We start from the raw sequence: 25,459 nt of genomic DNA, 5'->3' as shown, positions 1-25,459 counted from the left end.
GCTGAAATGTGTGAGAACAGATGAATAACATCAGTACGAACCACGAACATTTATTTATTTGGATTAAATATTTTAATCATTCAGTGTCATTTTTCAATGTCAATCGTTTTACTATTTACATGTTCATGCCCAAAATGCTTAATTAATATTCAAAGAAGTTGACTGTCATTCTCCTCTACGCTGCGTGCGGTTCTGATCTATGGTTCTGATCCTAGGCACCTCGCGAGTATTCATTCATTCAACTATTTTAAAAAGACAGGAATAAAGCACGAATGCACACAAGAAATACTTTTTATTAGTCAGATTCATTAAAAAATGTGACCTCAACAGGTATGGAATATAAGTAGGCTAAGAGAAAAATACTGTTAATGAGAAGATATAGGACTGCTGGAGGTTAGTGAATAAATATATTATTCAGAATGTAACAGTTGGAAAGAAAATATATTTATAGGAACATTTCAGCAGGCTCAAGATAATTAATACAGAGATCATTATTCATTGTTTTAATCAATTGGCATCCATAAAATGTAGTGATAATCTGCATTCTCATGTAAGGACGTGCGATGAACCATAGACGAACACTCTAACCGGAAACTCCCGATATGTAATAAGTAGAACGCGGAAGTAGTTGTGCAAGTAGTGCATTATGCCCCTTTTCACAAGATATAAAATAAGTCTCTGATGTCCCCAGAGTGTGTAAAGTTTTAACTGAAAATACCACATAGATTATTTTTACAGCATGTTAAATTTGCCACTTTTTGGAGGTGAGGAAAAACGCGGCGTTTTTGTGTGTCCCTTTAAATGCAAATGAGCTCCTGCTCCCGGCACAGAGGGTGGAGCTTCAAGAGCTCGTGCTTCAGTGTCAGGACAATCTCATGTCAGAACAGAAACCGTACTAGCAGTGTTCAGTTCGAACCAGAGTCGGACAATGATGCCTACAGCGCCAGAGAATAATTCTGCATGTTGCAGGTATAGTTTAGCTTAATTACGGTTATAACTTATTTGTCATCTTGCTTTTATCAACTATTAGTACAAGTCTGTTGTAGCGGACCTCGTCCGAATGATGGGCAAAAATATTTGTTTTAGTCCAGAAAATCACTAGCCTGACTTCGTCATACTCATATTCTAGTCAGAATGTGAGTCTGATACTGCTCCATAGTAGAGGGCTGCATTGGGATTGAGTCCCGCCGGGTCCCGCGGGACCCAACGCAAATCTCGCGGGAGCGGGCGGTTTGAACTTTGCTGCGGGCGGGAATGGGCGGCCAAAAAAAAAACCCTGCGGGATCGGGAGGTAGCCTAACGACATGATGGAGATGTCAATGATGTGGAAAAGAACCTCAAATGGGGTATTTACAGCACAAAACCTGAGCAAGGCAAGTCTGACATTTACTATTCATCTTCCTGATCAGTACGTCAGAATACATGCAGGCCAGGGAAACGAAACCAACAACCCCATGAATCTCTTTAATAATAGCAATACAAATACGCGTTTTTTTCCTGCGGGACGGGAGAAGACACAAAGTCAATGCATCTCTATTATTGTGCGGGAATAAATTCTCCGAGTTTTGCGGGTGCGGGCGGGAGTGGACATACATATTGCGGGAGCGGGCGGGAGTGTAACACATACGTTGCGGGAGCGGGCGGTAATGGTCAGAAATTCGGCGGGCGGGAGCGGGATGAAGAAAACAGTCCCGCGCAGGACTCTACTCCATAGGGCTTTGATTATGAGGCGTGTCTTAACCGAACCAGGAAAAAAACAAACTCTGCACTCAATTGGATAGACCTACAACCAATCAGAGCAACTCAGTAAGTGACGTATGTTGAGCACGCATAGTTGTCAACAGAACTCAACTGCACGAACGCTGGAAGAAGTAGTAAAATAATGAGTGTAAACGATCTTTGCCGGTGTTGTAAAAAGAATTTAAGGATTCGTGGAGTACTTGCAAACACGAAAAGCATTTTTGAGAGAAATAGAAAAGGTGAATGTATATGAACAAGTTCTCCGTTTAGGATTAGATCTGGACAATAAAGCAAACAAATCTGGTCGCATTTGTCGGCCCTGTCTCAACTTTATAACACGGTTGCAGCGCGACTTGACTGATTTTAACAAATGGAGATCATCTGTCCATCATCGTATAAAGCCCGCCCTGGCAATTTGATTGGCCCGACGATTTCTGAACAGATCATAATTACTCCTCAATGGATCGAGTCCAGACCGAACTTCCCGACCAAAAAATGTTGTGGGCGGGGTTCGGGCTGGCATCCAGGCTAGAAAATCACCGTAAGAGCTACAAAACTTCTTATCTATAAACTCTGTCTCTACCTTGCATTATCATCAACATACACAGCGAATTACACAAAACACTCGTTACAACTAACAGTAAACAAATATATACAGACCTTTTTGGTGGGTGCTTAAAGGTACAATATGTAAGAATTTTGTAATAAAACAACTCATTACTGCCATGACCAGTATCACTCCGAAGACTGTAAGCTGGAGCACAAACACAACAGTTGGTACAGATCCATCCTCGGATAACAACGTTTTTATCAATCCTGCTTTGTATGGACCTTCGTTCACAAAGCAGTCTGGTGTAAAAATAATTCGCTCAAACATAAACGCATTTAGGTAGATTGGGGGCTCATTCCCTTCAAAAACAAAAGTAATCCACTCTTCAGCAACTCAGATGTCGGGTGTAAATGACGAATATGTTCATTCTTAAATCCATCAACAAAACACCTAAATCGCTTCTGCTCCGGCGTCGAAACAATGCCGGACTGTGTACAGCTCACTCAGGGCGGGTCTATGCTAATACGGCAGTGCCAGTCAACAGTCATGGGCGGGGCTTGTGCAAAAGTACGTCACATTGCTCAGAATCTCAATACGGCTTGTTCTGAGACACTGCTTATGATTTATGGGGAGGACTTTATCACTGGGTGGATTTTTATCATTATAGGGTGGTTGTGTACACACACTGCCACCACATATTTATGTTCAAACGTAAAAATGAATTTTGCATAATAGGTGCCCTTTAAGTGTTATTACCATGTTATTACTACATTTACCAACTTTTATTATTTGACATTTCAAATTTTACACGAACTGCTGAAAAAAACAAGAAAATGCAAGAAAAATATATCGATTTTTCAAAATTCATGAGAAATTATATAATTGTATAGGCTATAATATATAATTATACGAAATTTATAAGATCATATACTTTAAGAATTACCAGTATCAACTCTAAAACAGTCCAAATTTATGAAAGCTTTTGTATTTAATTTTGAATCAAAACAGCAGCAATGTTTTCAAACAAAATATATAAATTTTACTTGCTTAAACTTTCATGCTGCAATGGTTCATCAGTAGGTGAGCATATTCCTGTTCATCAATATTTTTCAGTCTCAAAAGTGTGTGTGGGATATGGCAAGGGGATAATTAAAAAGTGTTTTTTAGACAAATCTAACTCGTAAAAAAAGTCTGCATAACATCATATGTAAAGCCTCATTTGATCTCTCTTTAAGAAAAGAAAAAATTGGTCAAAATGGTCCAGAATCAATTATTAAGGTTAATTACTTCTTCTTCTTCTTCTTCTTCTTCTTCTTCTTCTTCTTCTTCTTCTTCTTCTTCTTCTTCTTCTTCTTCTTCTTCTTCTTCTTCTTCTTCTTCTGTATATTAGTCCTATGAAAATTATGCCTAAGCTGAGAATTGGATTGTTAAAACATCTACATTTATCAATCACATTAATCTAAAAAAGGATTAAGCAATAGAAGATTCCACACAATTTGATGCATTGACAGATCTTTAATGGCATTAAGTATTTGCAAGCTCACCTTATTCCACAAGAACAGATGGAAAATTCCTCATATTCTTCTTTTACCCCTCTGTTATCTTCCTTCACTTGTCTTAAGAAGAAGCTCTGAGGAAAGAACTTGTCATGAATGTCTGCTAGTTTTAAGTACTATTAGGATCCCTTGTGTTAAAAAAGACAACCCAAAAACCAACCAGAAAGAAAAAGATCTTGCAGGTTAATTGGGGATGCACTTCCTACCCTTTGCTCACCTCCTCCCTGACAACAGCAGAAGGTCCCAGGCTTTTAAATGAGCTTTTGGCTGGGAGATGATGCTAAATATAGGAGCAACTTTTTAGCCTCCCTGTCGCTGTGGTCCATGATAACAGTCAGCTATACTCTCTCCTTCCCAGTTAATAAATAGCACCTGTTTTCATTGAATGACTCCCACTCCAATGTGCAGAGTTCATGTGAGTTTATAAGCCAAAGACATTTTGTGATTTTTGTTGAGAACATTTTACTGATAAAAGACATTTGCTGTAAAACGTTTAGGCTATTGAATTAGAATATTATTGTTGAAACTGGTCAGTTCTATAGAGGCATTTGTGTTGTGATACGTTGCCCTGATTGTAACCTACATCAGACAAGCTTTCTAAAGTGAAACAGTAGCTGAGGGCAGTCATACTCACCGAGGACAACATTATTCTTAGCACTCAGCATAGTTCAAATAGCTGCTCTCTGATGTCACCTTTCTTATCTAGTGTTGATGGGCCAGAATAGAGTCAGTGGATAACACTTACCTGCCACTCAGACTCTGATACAACCTAAAGTGGATTCATATCAATCACAGGCAAGTCCTTGGCAAAAAAATATATAGATAACTGTAGTCTTTATGTGTGGAAGGTGATGGGGAAAAAGGGAATAGGTATTGTCTAGAAATAGCTAGAATAGTGTTTTGCAACTTAGAAGTGGTTCAGTTATCCTCCTTGAAGTGAAAGCGTCTGAATCTTAAAAAATATTTCAGGCCTCTTGCTTTTATTCCAATGAGGATGCTATGCTGAACCATCTGGTAACTTCAAAAGAAGTGTGCAATCTTGCATTGTGCACTCTTATTTCCCTTCCTATTATCATGAATGCTGGTTAGTGAATGGCTGCCTTGGGATCCTTCTGAATGGACACTTTTATTCTTATCTCAAATGCATTTCTTCTCTATTCTAAGATTGTTGAAAGGCTCCCTTTATTAAATTATTTGCACTTTTTGCCTGTTGACCACTTAAACAGTTAACTAGAACCTAGAATATGTTCCAAAGCCTACAGCGGTGTCTTGAATAGCATCCTGTAATAAGCTGCATCTTTACATATGAGGAAACTGATATGAGTCAGGAGGACATTGTTCAGTGGTATACAGCATCACTCAGCAGTGTGTCACGGCAGTATCGTTTAGCGTGCCGTATGAACACATCCCACTTCCCATATTCTGAAAGCCATTTCGAGAACTTACCGTAGAGCAGATGTAATTGGAAGCTCTGCGCTGTGACTCCAAAGGCAGCCATTCCGAGAAGCTGTAAAATAATGATGTCATCATCAGTGTTGTCAGGGTAGAAGATGTATTGCGTCATTTGTTCTGGATTTGTGGAATTAAGACTGGAATACACTATACGACTTTTAAAATCTGAACACTAGGAATTATACGCTTACCAAATTTGGTTACAGAGAAAAAACTGACAAAAAAAAAACCGACTGAGGATCACACACTACCAGACTCCCTGATTGTTCCGAACACAAAAATAGAAGAAACATGCGGCTCATTGCTAGAAGACAATAGATTGTAAAAAAAAATATGGACGTTGTGTCCGGTGATGTCACCCGTAGGTTTCTGAAGAGCATTTTTGAAGCCCAAAGTGGGCAGAGCTGGCCGTTGCCATCTTGGCAGTGCGTCACCGCGCGTGTCTCCCGGAAAACTGAAAATGAGCAAAGAGGCGGGATTAGCAGAGGTCACGTGACGGCAAACAGACAGCAGACAAACGGCTTGTAGTGACAGCAGCGGCAATCCACCTGTCACTCAAGTGGCCACGCCCTTTAAAAAAATTAAAATTAGCTATATAGACCAAAACCACCTTTGTACCAGGCTGTAAAAAAAAACAAAAAAACATCTGCTGTGTTGGATTCAAGAGAAAGACCGGAAGGTTGCCACTTGTAGAAGACGTATGACAAATTAAAAAACTATGTAGTCTAAAAGCAGCTCAAAATATCAAACATATTTCATAAACTCTAACTGGATGGAATCATAGATAGCTGACTTGTTGCCTCGTAGACCTATTTGGCAATGACTTCACAGGCAACGTTTGTGTATGAAGTAGGTAACTCCTGAAACTGATTTTAGACAGGCTTCTAAGGCAGCATAACAGTAAAATTATCTACAAAAAATAGAGAGAGCTTAAGTGAATATTTAATTACTACAACACTAATTTATTCCTAAAATTAAAAACAAAAGTTGTAAAAAAATGTTGTTCAAAAACATACATTCACACACTAACTGACCACAATGCGCTACTTCCTGATGCCATTTTATTTTTAGTTCAACTGTCACAGAGTTGAAGACACAGGAAAGTGGGATTTTGTTGCCAATGAAGAATACATCTATGCTGCCTTCAAAAAGATAAGATCATTAGACAGGATGTGATATGATCATAAATTCAGACATTCCTTGTTGCCTTCCTACCTTACAGCATTTTTCAGCTTTTGGATTCGGCAAAAATCTGAAGTGTGATTTTCTGTAAATCTGTTAACTGGACTACCCAATATCTGCAGGCTGGATCTGTCGACTAGTGCAGACTGCAAATCGGGGCAAAAATCTGGGCAAAGTCATGTAGTGTTTTCCAGCCTTTAGTGTCAGTAGTGGAACCTCTTAAACGGATCCCAAAGTAATGTCTGACTGTGTTGTCTGTCTCTTTACAGGTGCACTTGACAATCTGACCTAACTGTGAAACAACACAACTTTCAACAATACCCTTGTTCATGTGTCGCTGTGGTTGAGTTTTTGATTCTCTTTGAGGAGGTAGAGCAGAGAGTCCTTGTTCCTGTGTGGTGGAATCCTACGGAGTAAGTGTGACAACGTTGGCTGGGGCGCACGTGGCGCCACAATGAGCGTCATCTCGCTCTTCTCCTTCACCAGCCCGGCAGTCAAGCGACTGCTGGGCTGGAAGCAAGGTGACGAAGAAGAGAAGTGGGCAGAAAAGGCAGTGGATGCACTGGTCAAGAAGCTGAAGAAGAAGAAGGGTGCTATGGAGGAGCTGGAGAGGGCACTCAGCTGCCCCGGTCAGCCAAGCAACTGTGTCACTATCCCTCGCTCACTAGACGGGAGGCTCCAGGTGTCACACCGGAAGGGGCTGCCTCATGTAATCTACTGCCGAGTGTGGCGTTGGCCCGACCTACAGTCGCACCATGAGCTCAAGGCCCTGGAGTGTTGCGAGTTCCCCTTTGGGTCTAAGCAGAAGGATGTGTGCATCAACCCCTACCACTACAAGAGGGTGGACAGTCCAGGTGAGTGACTGAGTTTGATCATGAGCAGTATGAGCAGCTGAGAGATACGTTTGGATTTGGATTCATCTCAGTGACTAAATTTTTTTAACCTGTTTACCAAAAAGAATCATTCACATTTGTTCAATGACCCTTTGTGCAGGTTACATCATTATAGGAATAGTTGGTGGAAAGGTTTAAATGAGATAACAATTAATAATTAATCAGTTTATTAATTCATAAATTATTAACAACAGGCATTCACTACCAACACTTTTACACACATTTACACCAAGGATGATAACTATATAAGTGTTTTAATAATAGGGAAGTCCACTCCACAACAATAACGAATACTACAGGAACAATCGTTGGAGTCAGTTTCAGATTTTTTTGCCAGCTAATGAATGACAAAATAATTGACAGCCAATCAGCATCTGCTCGACTTTAAATAGCTCAAGCATTTAAAGTGACAGACAACATAACTGCAGTGCACTCTTATAATAAACAGAATGTTACTGTCCATTGGTGTGGACAATATCTTTATAGTTATCCTTTATTAACAAATGTGTTTCCACAAAATCTTCCAAGAGACTCCAGAAAGAGTGTTTAAGCATCCTAAGTAGTTACCCCACAAATGACAACATCAGATCGTTAATTTATTATCTATAAATCTCTTCCATTTTGTCAAAACTATTTTGTGAAAACAAAGACTCGTTCAGAGAAGGTCCAACTAATAAAATTCTCCTTGACAGTCCTCACTTAAATGCTTGTTCTCGTAAGCAGTCATGTGCTTTAAAAGGGCAATACTTCAGTGAACAAAAATTATGAGTCAGTGCATGGAAGGAAACAAGAATGATTCTTTCTCTTTACAGATACGTTCCAAAAAACCACATTCATTCACAATCTAAAACTAATTTCAGGGGTTGAATGCTGAAAAGTCATAGAAATCTATAATAGTAATATGTATGTAATATTCTTCCACTTTAGGGAACTCTTAGTGATTTTAATCTCTATAAAATGTTTGTGAAAATCCTTACTTAGAAGTCACGAACAGCTGGAAATGTCACTGAAAAATGATGGAAAAGTCATGGATATGTATTGGCTAAAAGGTGTGGGATCCTGTAAACACAGCTAAACTGGACTTTGTTTGTGAGTCAGTTGTTTAAGCAAAGATTTGTCCTTTTGGAATATTTTGTTTGAAATAATTTAAAGGGATAGTTAACCCCAAAATAAAAGTGTTGTCATCAGTTTCTCAGCCTCCAGTTGTTGCAAATCTGTATGAGTTTCTTTCTTCTGTTGAACACAACAGACGTTATTTTGATGAATGCTGGTAACCAGACAGTTGAAGGTAGACATTGACTTCCACAATAGGAAAAAAATACTGTGGAAGTCAATGGCTGTTTACCAACATTCTTCAAAATAACTTATTTTGTGTTCAACAGAGGAAAGAAACTCATACAGGTTTGGAACAACGTGAGGGTGAGTAAATGATGACAGAATTTTCATTTTCGGGTGAACTATCCCTTTAAGTGTTATTATCAGTTCATCTTGGTGTACAGATTTTCTCTTTCCTGTTGTTAATATTTACCTTTAGAAGAACAAGTGAGTTAAAGCACTCTTTCAGTGAATCCCATATGAATTATATAGCCCATGTGTACCTTTGCCATGCATGTTCCTGAGTTTTCCTTTCCCATGGTTCCTGCAGATGGTCTCTTTCTTTTTCTGTCCTTCCCCTTCCATATCTCTCTCTGGCCTCTGCCAGGTGCTTTTCTCGTTTGTTTGATCCTGATACCACTTGAGAGAATCTGGTAGCATCGAAAACCTTCTGTGCTCTGTGTGTGTGTGTGTGTGTGTGTCTTAATGGGAAATGAGAACATTTTCTTTACCTCTGATTTTGGTGAAAGAATGGACTTCAAATGCACAGCCCCCTTTTTGTTGGCTAAGCAGAAGATGAGGGTCAGCTGACAACACAGAAACAGCTGTCCACAGTATGTGTGTGTATATATATGTGTGTGCACATTATGAGAGCAGGAGCAGGAAATTCCAGTCGGAGGCAGAATGAGGGCTTTGTTCAGGGTCTGTGTACACTTGTGTGTGTGTGTGTGTGTGGCGGCTGAAACATGCAAACATGTGGCTGTAAAGAGGAAGAGTTTTACAGGAACTCCTGTCACCCACACAGACAATAGCAGGAAAGAGAGGATGCCTGCCTTGCACACGCTTGCAGGCCTGTGGATATCTGGACACCTGTCTTTCCCCTCCTCTCCAGAACGCCAGCATGCTGGCAACAATTATTGTTTAACAGTACTCATTGCTATATCGCTAAAATACAAGTTCCCAGTCTCACTGGAAACAACTTGACAGTCTAAAACTCTTAGCCTGTCTGAATGAAAAGGCATGCGGGCAACATAGGTGGTGAGACGTTTATAGCTGAAAATCCACTTCAAAACACCAGTTACCACATGTTATTGCTCTACTATTTTTAGAGAGCATGTCTGTGTGTGACAACTGTGAATATGTCTCTTGGATGAGTTAGCTGTAGACTCTTGGATGTGATGGTTAATTTGTATATTACAGAAATACAGAAAATTGTGGACAACAAAACACTAAATATAATCATAAATTATTAAATGGATTGTTCACCCAAACATGAATATTCTGCTATCATGGCATTCCCAAATCTGTAATAATTTCTTAATTCTGTGAAACGCAGAAGATATGTTGAAGGTATATGTTTTTGTCCATACATTGAAAGTTGTTTTACACCCCATTGACTTTAATTGGATGGATTTTTCAAAATATCTTCTTTTCTGTTCCACAGAAGAAAGTAAGTCATAGAGGTTTGGAACTATAGGGTGAGTAAATTATCACAGAATATTCATATTTGGGTGAACTGGTGTTTTGATGATTCTTTATATGTACACTACAGAATACTGTATTTACTGTTGAATTTTGTGTTAGAAATTAATTATTTAGCCAGTACATAAAATATCCTCCAAAGCACTAGAGTATAATGATTAATATTCAGAGCTATTGGGTTTTTGGCAGGACATTTCCAGAATTCATACTTGTGTGTTCATGTCGTGTCCATAAACAAAGAAAAGAAAATTTAGCCAGTAGTGGCAGATGAATTCACGTCTCATTCATATCTCAAAAGTGTGACGGATTCTCGTGTCACCTTCTCCATTCTAATTGCTTTTGATTGGCATATTTCTTCTCTATTCCTAGTTCTGCCACCCGTGCTGGTACCACGAAACAGTGAGTTCAATGCGAAACTCTCTATGCTGCCACGCTTTCGTAACCCACTTCACCAGACAGAGCCACCAATGCCTCAGAATGCAACCTTCCCTGACTCCTTTCCCCAGCAGCCAGCAAACACCCTACCCTTCACCCCAAACTCTCCAACCAACAGCTACCCCAGCTCGCCCAACAGTGGCACAGGCAGTACAGCCACCTTCCCCCACTCACCATCCAGCTCGGACGCAGGCAGCCCTTTTCAGATGCCAGGTGAGCTGCACTTATGCTATTTATTCTTCAATGTCTTGCTTTCTACTGTAGTAGAAAATGTACACTACCGGTCAAGGGTTTTGGGTTGGTAAGGTTTTTAAAGGCATGTCTTATTTACACCAAAGCTGCATTTATTTTATCAAAAATAAAGTAAAAAGGTAAGATTGTGAAATATTACAATTTAAAATAACTAATTTCTGTTATAATGTATTTTAAAAATGTCCTGTGTTAGCAAAGCTGAATTGTCAGCATCGTTACTTTTCAGTGTTATATGATGTTTCAGTAATCATTCTAATATGCTGATTTGCTGCTCAAGAAACATTTATTATTAATACCAATGTTAAAAACAGTTGTGCTGCTTAATATATTTATGTAGAAATGTGATAATTTCTATCAAATTTAATAATTTTTCATTCTTTGATAAAAAGAAAGTCCAAAAGAACAGCGTTTATTTGAAACAGAAAACTTTTGTAACGTTATAAATGTCTTTATTGTCACCTTAGATTAATTTAATGCATCCTTGGTGAATAAAAGTATTAATTTCTTTAAAAAAATCTTACTGACCCCAAACATTTTAATGGTAGCACGGAGCCCCTAAAGTTTTGGATTCCTCTGAGGAACATTTGCAAGAGAACACAAAAGCATTGGCATAATTTTTCTTCCCATCTAATTTTTTTTCCTTCATCATGTCCCTTTAGGGGCTCCATACTTATGAGATTTTTAATGTTTGTTTTGAGACAGAACCATAGAGCACGGCACTAGCAATGACAAGGTCATGGGTTTGATTGAAAGGTTTGAAGTGCCTGTCAAATGTGTAAAATGTAAATAGTAATTATATGGTACTTTGATACTTGTGTGATTGCCATTTACATATAGAATAATATTGAAATGATACTGTAAGGTACTTCAAATAATACAATGATATTTTTTAAGGGACAGCAGACACATTGTTTGCTAACTGAGTTACCTTGTAAAATTAATTTAAATGGAAGAAGACTGTTTGATAAAGGTACATATTATGGATCCTTTTCACAGGCTATGATTAAGGTACATTTATAACTCTATACTTCGTTATTATTTTTCTCACATTAAAAAGGACAAAACTAGTCAACACGGCTGAGATGGGGTTTCTAATACTTCTAACGGAGTAAATTTGGTATTTTACTCTCCTCTGAATCCTGTGCTCCATCTTTTTTTCCTCATTTGGAAAATTGTCAAATAGTGAATTTTTTGGGGGGGGGCACAAATAAATATGACTTTCTGTAGTCTGCCATGTACTTCTAAGAAAAAAGAAAAGAAAAAAGTTAATTGTAGGTCTGTTTATATTGTATATAAGTTATAAGTGTTAGGTGGATTCTGTGGGATAATATTTATTTATCTACTTCTGTTTTCCTATGTTTTTGGGTGTTGCTTCAAAAGAAACCCCTCCACCTGCTTATATGCCCCCAGAGGAGCCAATGACACAGGACTGTCCACAGCCAATGGACACTAACCTGCTAGTTCCCAACCTGCCATTGGAGATCAGCAACCGACCAGGTACACTCCATTTGCATCATAAACCCCCCATAATAAGACAGCACACTAAAGCCCAATTTATACTTCTGCGTCGAACTCACGCCGTAGCTACGTCGTAGGCTGTGTGTAGCGCGCGTACCCTTCGGCGTACCCTGACGTGCACCTCTCCAAAAATGTAACAACGCGCTAATTCTACGCAGACGCAAGCGCTGTGATTGGTCTGCTAGAACCGCTCCCTCGGGTTTCACGTGCTCCCTCTGCATGTGTAATTTCGCGTTAACGCGGACAACGACGCAGAAGTATAAATGTAAACCAACTCGTAGCCTACAGCGTAGAGGCTCCGACGTAGGTCCGACGCAGAAGTATAAATCAGCCTTAAGCTTCAGTCACTCCAGCAAAGATATTGCCTCTTCCTTACAGCCTGACATGGGCTGCTTAAAACTATCAGCAGCTGCCTGCCCACACTGCAGGTGCAGGAAGTCCACACACAAACATACTCTCACACACACACACACACACACACACACACACACACACACACACACACACACACACACACACACACACACACACACACACACACACACAAGTCACAGACAGTTCTACTTTTTGTCACTTAAAGGGATAGTTCACCCAAAAATGAAAATTCTGTCATCATTTACTCACCCTCAAGTTGTTCCAAACCTGTATACATTTCTTTCTTCTGCTGAACACAAAATAATATTTTTAAGGAATGTCAGTAACCAAACAGTTGATGGACCCTATTGACTTCCATAGTATATATATATATATATATATATATTTTTTTTTTCCATACTATGGAAGTCAATGGAACCCATCAACTGTTTGGTGTTTTGGTGAACTATCCCTTTAAATCTGGTTTATCTTGCAGCAAAGTATGTGGCGTGATTATGAAAAAAAAGCAAATAATGTTATAATTCTTTATTGTTTGATTAATTTCCTGTGTATTATTGTAAAAAAAGAGTTGTTCCACATCCTGCTCAATTTTATCCTTCAAACTGAGCGAATCGAAATCGAAAACCAATATAGTGAACATATATGTAGGCTATGCTCTAAATTATGTGCAGAAAAGGTTAAAAATATAAAGTTACACAGTAAATTAAAAGTAAATTGCACAGTTAACAGTTAGAAGTTTTTAAGTTATAGCAAAAATTGGAATGTTTTTTTCTAAAGAATGCTGTTAACTCCTTTAATATTTTAATATTTACTCCTTAAATATTCAATAATATTTACTTTTCCATTTTAATTTATGCATGTTTGGAAAAATCAACACAATGTTTAAAATCTGTGTTCATGGCATTTTTAAATATCTCTCTAAAGAAAACAGCGCTGCACTTGATCACAATCAATGACCCACCAATTTGTACAGTACAGAGCAACAAATATACAGTTTGCATATAGTGAAACCTAGGCAGGGGTATCGTTAAAATTTTTTCGATATCGATACCAATACCGATACCTTGACTTCGATACCGGTTCCTGAAGTATACTTTTTTTCTATACCAATTTTATGAAATCCGTTTTAACAAGATTACATAATCTTTTTTACATTTACATTACATTACAGTTTTAACATTTATATTACCTAAAAACTATTTTGGTCAGTGTTGACTACAAAGACGAAGTTGACATTGCCATCTCCGCAGTATAGTGAACGCACGCCTATAGAGTGAAATGCACCTTTCGTTTGGATTACATGATCAGAGTATTTGTTTTCGATTCGAATTGGTTTGTTTAAAAGTAGACATTTCAAGCTTTCTATATGCCTAGTTCTCATGTCTGTGAGGCAAGTAGCCTAAATGCTGAGTTTCGGTTAACTTGCAGTTGAAGACGGAGCAACTTTCTGCTCTTAAGTTTATTCGGTGCACTGTCAAGTGCTTCATCAGATTTGTCGTTTTGTCAGTCTTGTCAGCAGTTATCTTATCAAATATTGCATCGCGTCCTGTTGGCATTGAGCCTGGTGAATGTAGACACACTTTTTTTATATTTTCCACATCTTTTACATCTATGGGGGTTGGGACGCTTACAATACAGCCTAACTTGTGAGCCACGTCTCTGAGCGTAACCGATGTAAACTAGTGTTTTACCTTGATGCCTTGCCACAACCAATCATGCTTGCATGCTTATTGGGTCACTGACGATGACAAGATTAATCCCTTAGGTATCGAAATTTGGTACCGAACGACAAGACATTTTTTGATACTCGATGGTATCAAAGCAATTCGGTCGGTGCCTAAAAAGCATCAAACTCGATACCCAGCCCTAGTGAAACACAGAGTTCCACAGGAGGTGAGGGGTGTGTGCAAGGTGTTGAAATATTTGTGGAAGTTGGGGATGCATGCTCAAGCTGCTTCCTGTGCAGTGCTGTAGTGCACACTTCCATTGTGATAGGCTAATGGGAAAAGAGTAGACAAAACACACCTGTGGCCCAGTGTCACAGACCAGAGGAAGCTGTCAAGAAATATGCCATAGATAAACACATTTAACTCTCTTTGGGATTAGCACAGTAGGAACATATGAGCTGTGGATATCAGAAAGAGGACATTTGAGTGATTGGTATTTTATGGGACCCAAAACAAGTTGCACTTTGTGGGATTTGATACGGACAGCTATGCCACTTCCCAGCAAGCAATAGCCCTCATTTCACCATCTAGGTTAACTATAGACCTGATATAGTCCGGCTATGAGTAACCCATTTCTAGCCAAAATAACCTTAAATTTGGTTACATGTCTTTTTTTGCCAAAATAACTTGCGAGATGTATGACATTTCATCATGTAAGCAAAGTCAACAGTGATTACAAGGTGTTTGGTTTCATTTCTTTGACGTGTTCTTTGCGTAGCCTGTGCGTCTATTCTTGGGCTATGGTTAGACGTCTATTAAATTTTCACTGACAGCCTAAATTTTGCCTTGTTTTAGCCTAGACGTCAGGGCTGCATTTGGACGCTATTAGACATCTTTTATACGCAAAATTGCTTGCTGGGATATATTATGCTGATTTGGTTGTATTTTGTAGGCCCTTAAATAGTGAATTCCTAACCAATCAGTGCTGCCTGTTACTAAAGTGTTACCATTAATAGCCTAGCAACAGTGACATCATATAAATACCCTAGTAAAATCGATATGCCCTCGGCTGTAATAGATGAGATGCAAGTCTAAATCTGTTAAACATATTGCTAAATCACTTTCAAAGACGCAGTCCAGTACTAAAGGACGGTGCATTAATATATTGCAAAATAAAATGTTTTGTGGGTTGAGTCTACTGTGCAAATGTTTGGGGTGAGGTTTGTATACTTGGATTAATTGCATTGATCAAAAGTGACAGTAAAGACATTTACAATGTTACAGATTTCTATTTTAAATAAATGGTGATCTTTTGATCTTTCTATTCATCAAAGTATCCTGGAAAAAAATATCACTGAAGACTGGAGTAATGGCTTTGCCTTCACAGGAATAAAGTACATTTTAAAATAGATTAAAATAGAAAACCGTTATTTAAAATTGTAATGATATTTAACTATATTACTGTTTTACTTTTTGATCAAATTAATGCAGGCTTAGCATGTGAGTTAATAATATTAAATCTTTACACCATACTACTATGGTTTGCTATGGTATTTGCATGTGCACTTGCATTCATTGAGTTCATAACGTTTTGTGCAGATGTTCAGCCTGTGGCCTATGAGGAACCCAAGCACTGGTGCTCCATTGTGTACTATGAGCTGAATAATCGTGTGGGAGAGGCCTTCCAGGCCTCCTCCACCAGCGTACTGGTGGACGGCTTTACCGACCCCTCGAACAACCGCAACCGCTTCTGCCTGGGTCTGCTGTCGAATGTCAACCGCAACTCGACCATCGAGAACACGCGACGCCACATCGGAAAAGGTTTGACTTGACACTGAAATGACTGTATAAATCAACTATTCTAGGATATATTGCATATGTAATTGGGTGATTATTTATTAGTGCAATTATACAGTATAGCACTAAAATATGACATGGACATGGTGATAGAAATATGATATTGATGACAAATCGCTGTTAATAAGCTATATATACATATACAATGTAAACTCACAAGCACTTTTTTTTTATACATTTTGCAGGAGTCCATTTGTACTATGTGGGAGGAGAGGTGTATGCCGAATGTTTGAGCGACAGCAGCATCTTTGTCCAGAGCCGCAACTGCAACTACCACCATGGTTTCCACCCCACCACCGTATGCAAGATCCCCAGTCGCTGCAGTCTAAAGATCTTCAACAACCAGGAGTTCGCTGAGCTCTTGGCTCAGTCCGTCAATCACGGTTTTGAAGCCGTCTATGAACTCACCAAGATGTGCACCATCCGCATGAGCTTTGTAAAGGTAAGCTATAAACTGATAATTCATAGCTCACCCAGCAATACTTTCATCATTTACTCACCCATATGTGATTTTGAACCTGTATGCATTTCCTTCTTCTGTGAAAAGCAAAAGAAGATATTTTGAAGAATTTTTCTGAATGTCAGCATATTATCTGTTTTTCTCCATATACTATATATAGGAATATTTTTTTTTTTTTTTAAATAAGTCTCTTATGCTCACCAAGGCTGCATTTATCCGAAGAAAAATACAGTAAAAACAGTAATACTATGAACTATTATTATAATTTAAAATAACTGTTTTCTATTGCAGTATATTTTAAATTTTAATTTATTCATATGATGGTAAAGCTGAATTTTCAGCATCATTACTCCAGTCTTCAGTGTCACATGATCCTTCAGAAATCATTCTAATATGCCGATTTCTTGCTAAATTATTATAAATTTGCATTGGTATATATATATATATCCAAATGTTAGTAAAAATCTGTCAATCGCCAGTTGGCCGGTAACATTTTTATAAATTCTAACTTGCAAAATTGTGAGAACATGAACGTGAACAAATGTGAACGGCGCTCTGGACAGTTAACAGGGCAGTGCTGCATTGTCATAAAAGGTTAAAGGGATAGTTCACCCAAAAATGAAAATTAGCCCATGATTTACTCACCCTGAAGCCATCCTAGGTGTATATGACATTCTTCTTTTAGACGAATACAATTGGAGGTATATTAAAAAATGTCCTGGCTCTTAAAAAGCTTGATAATGGGAGTGAATGGCTGTATGTCTTTGGAAGGCCATCAAAGCACATCTTTTCATGATAAAAGTGATCCACACGTCTCTGTGGGTTAATAAGAACCTTTTGAAGTGAAGCGATGCGTTTGTGTAAGAAAAATATCTATATTTAAAACTTTATTGACTAAAATAACTAGCTTCCGGCAGACGGCCGTACGCATCGATTTACGGCAAAAGAGTAACCCTTGAACTTGACGCACAACGGAATGACGAACGCGGTTGCCCAGCCCTGTTTGTTTGAACTGCGAGAGGCTTAAATTGCCGTCATTACGTTGTGCGTCAAGTTCAAGGTTCAAGTTCAAGAATGTCATATACACCTAGGATGGCTTCAGGGTGAGTAAATCATGGGCTAATTTTTATTTTTGGGTGAACTATCCCTTTAAGCCTCGCCAATTTAAATATTCAAGCTCAAGAAGACGCGAAAGGGAACTCAATTAGTTACGCGTGCAGTGTAGGAAGTTTTCTGTGCACAAACATCCGAAGTGCTCGCCCAGAAATCCACGTCCAGAGAAGCACACAAATACTGAATACTTCTCTCTTTCACGTCTTCTTGTGCTTGAACAGACATATTCAAATAAAATTGTCAAACTGCCCATCTTGGCAAGTATCCTTGTAAACATACTAGTCAGTTATGTCTTTACTGAACGTAAACAGTTGACAAATAAAATGCATGTGTAACAGTTTAATGGTTCTGTGCATTAGCTCTTAAAGTGACAGCAGCCTAATATTCCTGCTGCTCTCTGTGTTTTTAATGTTAATTAAACATCAAACGGCAAATAGCAATCACTCAGTGTTTTTGACTGAATAACTTTTGTAACTTTAACAAGGATTCATGGCTGGTAAAAAAAAAATATTTATGCCCAATACATTTTTACTGGCCATTGGCAGGTGTGGCATACAAGTTAGTTTTAGGCCCTGCATATATAAGACCATTAAAAAAAAAAAAAAAATATATATATATATATATATATATATTTTTTTTTTTTTTTGCTCAGGAGTGTATATATATATATACAGTATCTCACAAAAGTGTAAAACACCCCTCACATTTCAGCAAACATTTTAGTATATCTTCTCAAGGGACAATACTATAGAAATGAAACTTGGATATATTTTAGAGTAGTCATTGTGCTGCTTGTATAGCAGTATATATTTACTGTCCTCTGAAAATAACATACAGCCATTATTGTCAAATTAGCTGGCAACAAAAGTGTGTCCAAAGTGTCAATATTTTGTGTGAGCACCATTGTTATCTAGCACTGCCTTTATCCTCCTGGGCATTGAGTTCACCAGAGCTGCACAGGTTGTTGCTGGGATCCGCTTCTACTCCTCCAATGACATCACGGAGCTGCTGGCTGTTAGACACATGCATGGCCATGGGAAGATATTTTATCAGGGGGGTGCTGGGGGTGGGCCAGGGCTTAAAGGCTTGATATTGCGGGTGGTGCTGGTAGAGTTTTTTTTTTTAAATCCTAATATTTAACAGCCCAAACAAAAAGATGAACATACAAATGAATGAAGACAGAGTTATGTGAGAACGCTCAGAACTCATAATAAACTTCAAAAACACAGCACAAAAATCTGCATCTTACCTTATGAGTTAGCTCAGGAGTTAGTGTTCACACAGAATGCATAAACTTTCAAAGTGAAAACGCCAGACGCGGGCAGTGGAACGGGGAAAAACGCAAGGTCTCAAAGCGTTTTAGTTTAACTTATTTTAACCCTCTGGGGTCCAAGGTGTTTTTGGGCTCCTTGAGATGTTTTGACATACTCTGACATTTGTGCTTTTTTCAGTTGCTTATAAACAAATTACTGGCAAAGGTGTAATTACACTCTATTTAGCACAAACAGGGCTACCATAATGTGTTATCAACATGTATGTACATTTTTGTATTTTTGAGAGAATATTGTTTATGCGTGGTTATTGAAAAAACTAAAACTTAAAGTTTCTGAAATAAGGCCACAAAACACATACTAAATGTGTCCACAAGACTTTTGACTAATGGATGTTGTCGCCTAGATTTTTTTCCTTTAAAATGATCTGAAAATCATCCTGCCTTATCATTCACATAAAACAATAGATTGGTTTAAATTTAAAAATGACACTTTTTGTTTGGAAAGGCAATATGCGCAGGGGTGTGACCTGCTGTGATTCACACCTGAGAAGACAATGGGCCCGCATAATGAGCGCATAATGGGGCTGCATACTAATGAGCCTTTCATTCAGGTGTGTCACTGAGCCACAAGAATGACAAAAATATATATATATATATATATGCCTATATACAAAATTGGTTCACAGTTCCAATTATTTATTTATTTTTCAAATTGTGCTTGCAAATTGTATAATATCATATGTAAAAATTTCTAGTAATTGTGCAGTTAATTATCATACTGTTTTTACAGAAAGTTTGGGAATATATCCCAAATGTGTCACTAATAAAACACAATACAAATAATTTAAAGAGGAGGCTTATATTGAGCTTTTAAGATTTACCTAAGATTTATTTTTATGTAGCCTACATATATTTTTGCTATTTTAATAAAAAGGTTACAATTACAACAACAATTAAAATTTTAACTATATTTCAAATGTAATCTTTCTTTGTATATACTAAAGTATACATTTTATCATACATATTTCACAGTTGCGGATTAATTAGTTTGAATATAGCCTACAATCGAACAAACACTATAATAACATCTTAGCAAACAAGCTTATTTGATGTGGCAGTATTTTACAGTAAAAACGACATCTTGTCTTTCATATGTAACATCGTTTTTATGATTAGGACATATAAATGTTAATTTGCAGTTTAATACGTTGCTTATACAAACATATTTTATTTCAACATATTTCAGTCGATTTTTAGTCATCTCAGAATTGGAATATAGTTAGGTAAAAGCTGTTCATTCATTCACACACAAAAACGCGATTCAAACAGTCTTTTTGTTTACAGACACTATTCCATATCGCGATTAGAACAAAGCACTTGAAAATAAAGAATGTACCTATTCCTCGGCTGGATCCGTTGCTCCTCCAAATGAAACTACCTACTTCTGAGGTAATTTTTTCCAGGATTATTATTAAGATAGTATTATTCCTCACAGCGTCGTAAATATGAGTCTCTTTCGGTGGTTATCCAGCTGATGTGAGGGCGTGGATCGCCTGAGAGCATTTGTGTTTGAATAGAGCGCGCGCTCCGTGGGCGTGGTCAAATTAACTTTAATGAGCTGAGACGAGAACGACTATCATCTCTCTCTTTTCGTACAGATTACATAAAATGAGAAAATTTGTTTTTTATATAAATGACTTTATTTAAAAGAAGATAATTCAGGCTTCATGCCTGTGTGCCTGCATAACTGTTTGACTGAGTATTTGCAGAGTTACGCTTTTTCGGAAGCGTTTCAGAATGGACTTCACTGACAGAGAGAACACAGAATGCGCATCATGTTTATTTTTCTTTATTAGGCGAAAAGCACAACACTTTGTTTTTATTATGAGGTTCCACAAAAAAAATACAAACTTAACAGGATCGAATGATGTACAACACTTATATGTAAGATCAAAATCAACAGAGTAATTTGAGTCTCTTTTGCACTGATAAGGAAAAAAGTGAGCTGGTATCGCCGGCGAGACCGCCGACCCCAGAGGGTTAACTTGAGTGCTGCGTTTTGAGTCATGCGCGAGACGCGAGCGCAACAGTTAAACACGGCTAGTGCGTTTACACTGAAAAACAATGGAAAAGTGGCAGAGTGGAATAGAGAAACACGTTCTGTGTGAACAGCCCCTAATGCCGATGAATGCTTTAATCAAGACATCTATATTTATTTTTTTCACCGACGTCAGAACATGCATTAAATAAGTGTCAAATGAGTTCTGAGATGCTGGTCCTCAACCAGTGTCACGTCACTCACTCCATGCGAGATCGGGTTTTGCCTTGATATATTAATTTCTTTTAGAGTCATAAAAACATACTCGACAACATATAAAAACAAAATAATCTTTAGGGTAATTTTATAAAGGTAGAAGGTGTTTTAAAAAAAAACTTTATTTAAAGTCATGTCATCAGTCGTCAGGGGGTGCCGCAGTACCCTCAGCACACCTAGTTCCCACGGCCATGGACACATGGCGCCTCTACCTTCCGCTTGAGGATCACCACAGGTGTTCAGTAGGGTTCAGGTCTGGAGAAATACTTGGCCACTCCATCAACTTCCCCTTCAACTTCCTCAGCAAGGCAGTTGTCATCTTGGCGGTGTGTTTGGGGTCGTTATCATGCCGTTCGGACCAGTTTCTGAAGGGAGGGCATCATGTTCTGCTTCAGAATGTCACAGTACACGTTGGAATCCATGTTTCCCTCAATGAAGCACATCTCCCCAGTACCAGCAGCACTCACGCAGCCCCAGACCATGATGCTACCACCACCATGCTCGACTGTAGGCAAGACAGTCTTGGTACTCCTCACCAGGGCGTCATCACATTCTGGACACCATATGAGCCAAACAAGTTTATCTTAGTCTCATCAGGACACAGGACATGGTTCCAGTAATTCATGCTCTTGGACAGGTTGCTTTCAGCAAACTGTTTGCAGGCTTTCTTTTCTTTCTTTCTTTGCAGACTCAACCTCTTTGATTGACCCTTGCGAGGCCTGTTCCGAGTGGAACCCGTCTTGGAAAACCTCTGTATGACCCTGGCCTGTACTGGAACTCAGTTTCAGGGTGTTACCAATCTTCTTATAGCCTAGGCCATCTTTGTGGAGAGCAACAATTCTAATTCTCAAATTCTTAGAGAGTTATTTGCCATGAGGTGCCATGTTGAACATCCTGTGGTCAGTATGAGAGAATTGTACTCAAAACACAAATTTTAACTGATCTAATACAAGATACAACAATTTGTATGGTCCTATCAAGCAGACAAAAACATGAAAATGATGAATAGAACATGTGGCTTTGCATGGTTAAATGACATACAGCTATTATCACTTAGGGTGTACTCACTTTTGTTGCCAGCTATTTTGACAATAATGGCTGTATGTTGAGTTATTTTCAGAGGACAGTAAATACTGCTATACAAGCAGCACAATGACTAAAATATATCCAAGTTTCATTTCTATAGTATTGTCCCTTGAGTAGATATACTAAAATGTTATCTAAAATGTGAGGGGTGTACTCAATTTTGTGAGATACTGTATATATATATATATATATATATATATATATATATATATATACACACACACATACATGTTTTGGGCCCCACTGACTTTTCTTGTATGAACAAAAGACACCAACTAAGACACTGAAAGAAATACATACCTGTTTGCAACCACATGTGTGTGAGTAAAAAGCAGAATTCAATTATAATTTTTGTTTTTGAGTTAACTTTCCCTTCATGTAGCACACAATTTTAAAGGGATACTCCACCGTTTTTTCATATTAAACTATGTTATTCCCTTAACTAAGACGAGTTGATACATACCTCTCTCGTCTCAGTGCGTGCACTAAATCGCTCTGTCTTGCGGCAAAACTTTGTTAGCACTTAGCTTAGCCCAGTTCATTCATTAGGATCCAAGCAGAGAAGCGACCAAACACCTCCACGTTTTCCCTATTTAAATACAGTTACACTCGGCGCATATATATCTATGGACTCGGCGCAGTAATATCATCACCCCAGAGAGGGAGAGGGGGAGAGGATTTTTCAGGAGTGATGATATTACTGCGCCGAGTCGAAGTGCTCCCAAGCACTTGCTATGGTATTCCGCCATACATTATAGTTATCCACTTTACACGCTTAGAAAAGTGCAACGTTTTATTTTGTGTCACCATTCTTGGTTGAGTTACACTACTCGTGTAACTGTATTTAAATAGGGAAAACGTGGAGGTGTTTGATCGCTTCTCTGCTTGGTTCCTAATGAATGAACTGGACTAAGCTAAGGGCTAACAAAGTTTTGCCGCAAGACAGAGCGATTTAGTGCACGCACTGAGACGAGAGAGGTATGTATCAACTCGTCTTAGTTAAGGGAATAACATAGTTTAATATGAAAAAACGGTGGAGTATCCCTTTAAAGAGAACTATACTGTAGACATAATTGTACTTGTGTTTCAGGGTTGGGGTGCAGAGTACCATCGACAGGATGTGACAAGCACCCCATGCTGGATTGAGATTCATCTTCACGGGCCCCTGCAGTGGCTGGATAAAGTCCTTACCCAGATGGGCTCTCCTCACAACCCCATTTCCTCTGTGTCCTAGACAGAGCTGATCATAAGGCAACTGCTGATGTAACCCTGTCAATCTGGGTTCCCATGCAGAAGCTGATTTGTTTAAGGGAGATGTGGGAGAAGGCAGGAGGGTGGGGGTTGTATTCTACTTGAAGGCAGTTTGTTTGGGGGCATAACATTTGGCTGAAAAGTCCTCAGTTCTCAGCCCGTGAGAATCTGGAAGATACTTGACAACTTTTGTGTGACCAAGCATGTTAAATGATGAGGCCATCATACTTGGGGCAAGTATCCTCCTTTGGTCTTGTTTGTGAGTGAAGTTGGGTTTTAAGCCAACTTTTGTTTGTTTTCTTTCTTATTCTTTTGCATTTCTTCTCCTTTTTCCAGTTTACAAATCAGTATTCCATTGGCAAAAAAAAGATCTGCATCGTAGCTTAGAGACTAGTACAGTGTTGTACAGAGTAGTATAGCGTGAACACGTCTGGTAGACAAAAAAGTAAGATAACATAGCAGAAATATAATGCTTTAAATGAACTGAATGGCATGAAGCTGTGAGAAGATAATGAGGTTATTAATGCAAAATTTCTCACAGCTGGAAAGAAGAAAAAATGTAGCAAAAATGGACAAAAATGTCAAATGTAGAATGAAAAATACATATATTTGAATACTTAAATCTTTTGAATGGGATAAACTTATGGGAAAATAGGGCATGTTAGTAGTGGGTAGGGATGCATGAGCAAACTCATGCACATGTTGCGCTAATTTTACCGCAGTTGTGTTCGACTGATTTAAAAAAAAAAAGGTGTGTAAATGTACTTATTAGTAGAGAAAGTGCTGTGCAGTCTGTTTTTTTGCAAGTGTGGTTTGATCCCCAGGATTGTAAGTCTATGATGTCTACGAGAGCAGAGGCAGGCATTGTTTACTTTGTCCCTATGTTGTGCACTGTGCTGCACGGAAGAACGTCCTCCTTTCACTGTTATTTTTTTCCTGAAATGCCATGAATAATCTGTTTTCATAAAACACCTTTAGAAAAGTAAGAGAAAAAATATACGTAATGCCTGTGCATTTCCAGCATTTTTCGAGTAAAATAGTTAGTACCTTTTTTGTTGACAATTCTAAATGGAACTAGAGATATTGTTTTGTAAAAAGTAGTTAAATTTTTTTTTTTTGATTAACTTGCTCTGAGTATTTTATTCATAGTGAAATCCCATCCACTGTTAAAATGTAAACATTTTTGTATTTTTTGAAGAAAATATATAATGTTGTTCCTTCATATCTGCATTTTCATAAGTGGCTTCTTGTCTCTGTCCTTTTATTTTTGTGCTGTTCTTGCTTACTTGTACTCTCAGAAAGCAGTTTTATTCCATGAATATCAAAGTCTCTACTGGAAGATTCAATAAAATTGTTTCATTATCACTGTCTTCTTTTCTCTTGATGTTTAGGAAGTTCTAAGGCAAACAAATCACTATTTTACAGTATCAAATTCAATGTGTAACCCATTATTATGAAAATAATGTTAATTAATCAGATACGACACAAATTTAATTCATTATAATGTTTTATAATGTTGAAATGTAAATGGTATGGAAATTAAAGAACTGTATCTAAACAGACCTGTAAAGTACTGTAGTAGGCCTAAGATTATGATAATTGAAAGTAAAGGCTTAAGGTAAAACTATTGTACTAGCTTAAATTTGCAGGACAAATGAGATTATTAAATGTCATAGATTTACTGGACAA

General features: G+C 38.1%; 1 protein-coding gene across 1 annotated transcript in view; it reads left to right on the top strand.

Annotated features, from left to right (window-relative positions):
* Positions 1 to 25,132, top strand: part of smad1 (SMAD family member 1) — a 28,707-nt gene extending 3,575 nt beyond the window's left edge. Inside the window, exons 2-7 of the mRNA XM_056271805.1 lie at positions 6,750 to 7,334; positions 10,539 to 10,817; positions 12,237 to 12,353; positions 16,016 to 16,237; positions 16,459 to 16,715; positions 23,610 to 25,132. Of these exons, the coding sequence (XP_056127780.1) occupies positions 6,935 to 7,334; positions 10,539 to 10,817; positions 12,237 to 12,353; positions 16,016 to 16,237; positions 16,459 to 16,715; positions 23,610 to 23,753 (1,419 nt within the window). The 5' untranslated portion in view covers positions 6,750 to 6,934 and the 3' untranslated portion in view covers positions 23,754 to 25,132. The remainder of the gene's footprint in view (positions 1 to 6,749; positions 7,335 to 10,538; positions 10,818 to 12,236; positions 12,354 to 16,015; positions 16,238 to 16,458; positions 16,716 to 23,609) is intronic.
* Positions 25,133 to 25,459: the final 327 nt, after the last annotated feature.

The sequence above is a fragment of the Rhinichthys klamathensis genome, unplaced genomic scaffold, assembly GCF_029890125.1.
Source record: "Rhinichthys klamathensis goyatoka isolate OS25496 unplaced genomic scaffold, OSU_Roscu_1.1 h1tg000325l_1, whole genome shotgun sequence".
NCBI lineage: Eukaryota > Metazoa > Chordata > Actinopteri > Cypriniformes > Leuciscidae > Rhinichthys > Rhinichthys klamathensis.
The sequence above is the reverse complement of the archived record's forward strand: the minus strand, read 5'-3'. Positions and strand labels throughout refer to the sequence as shown.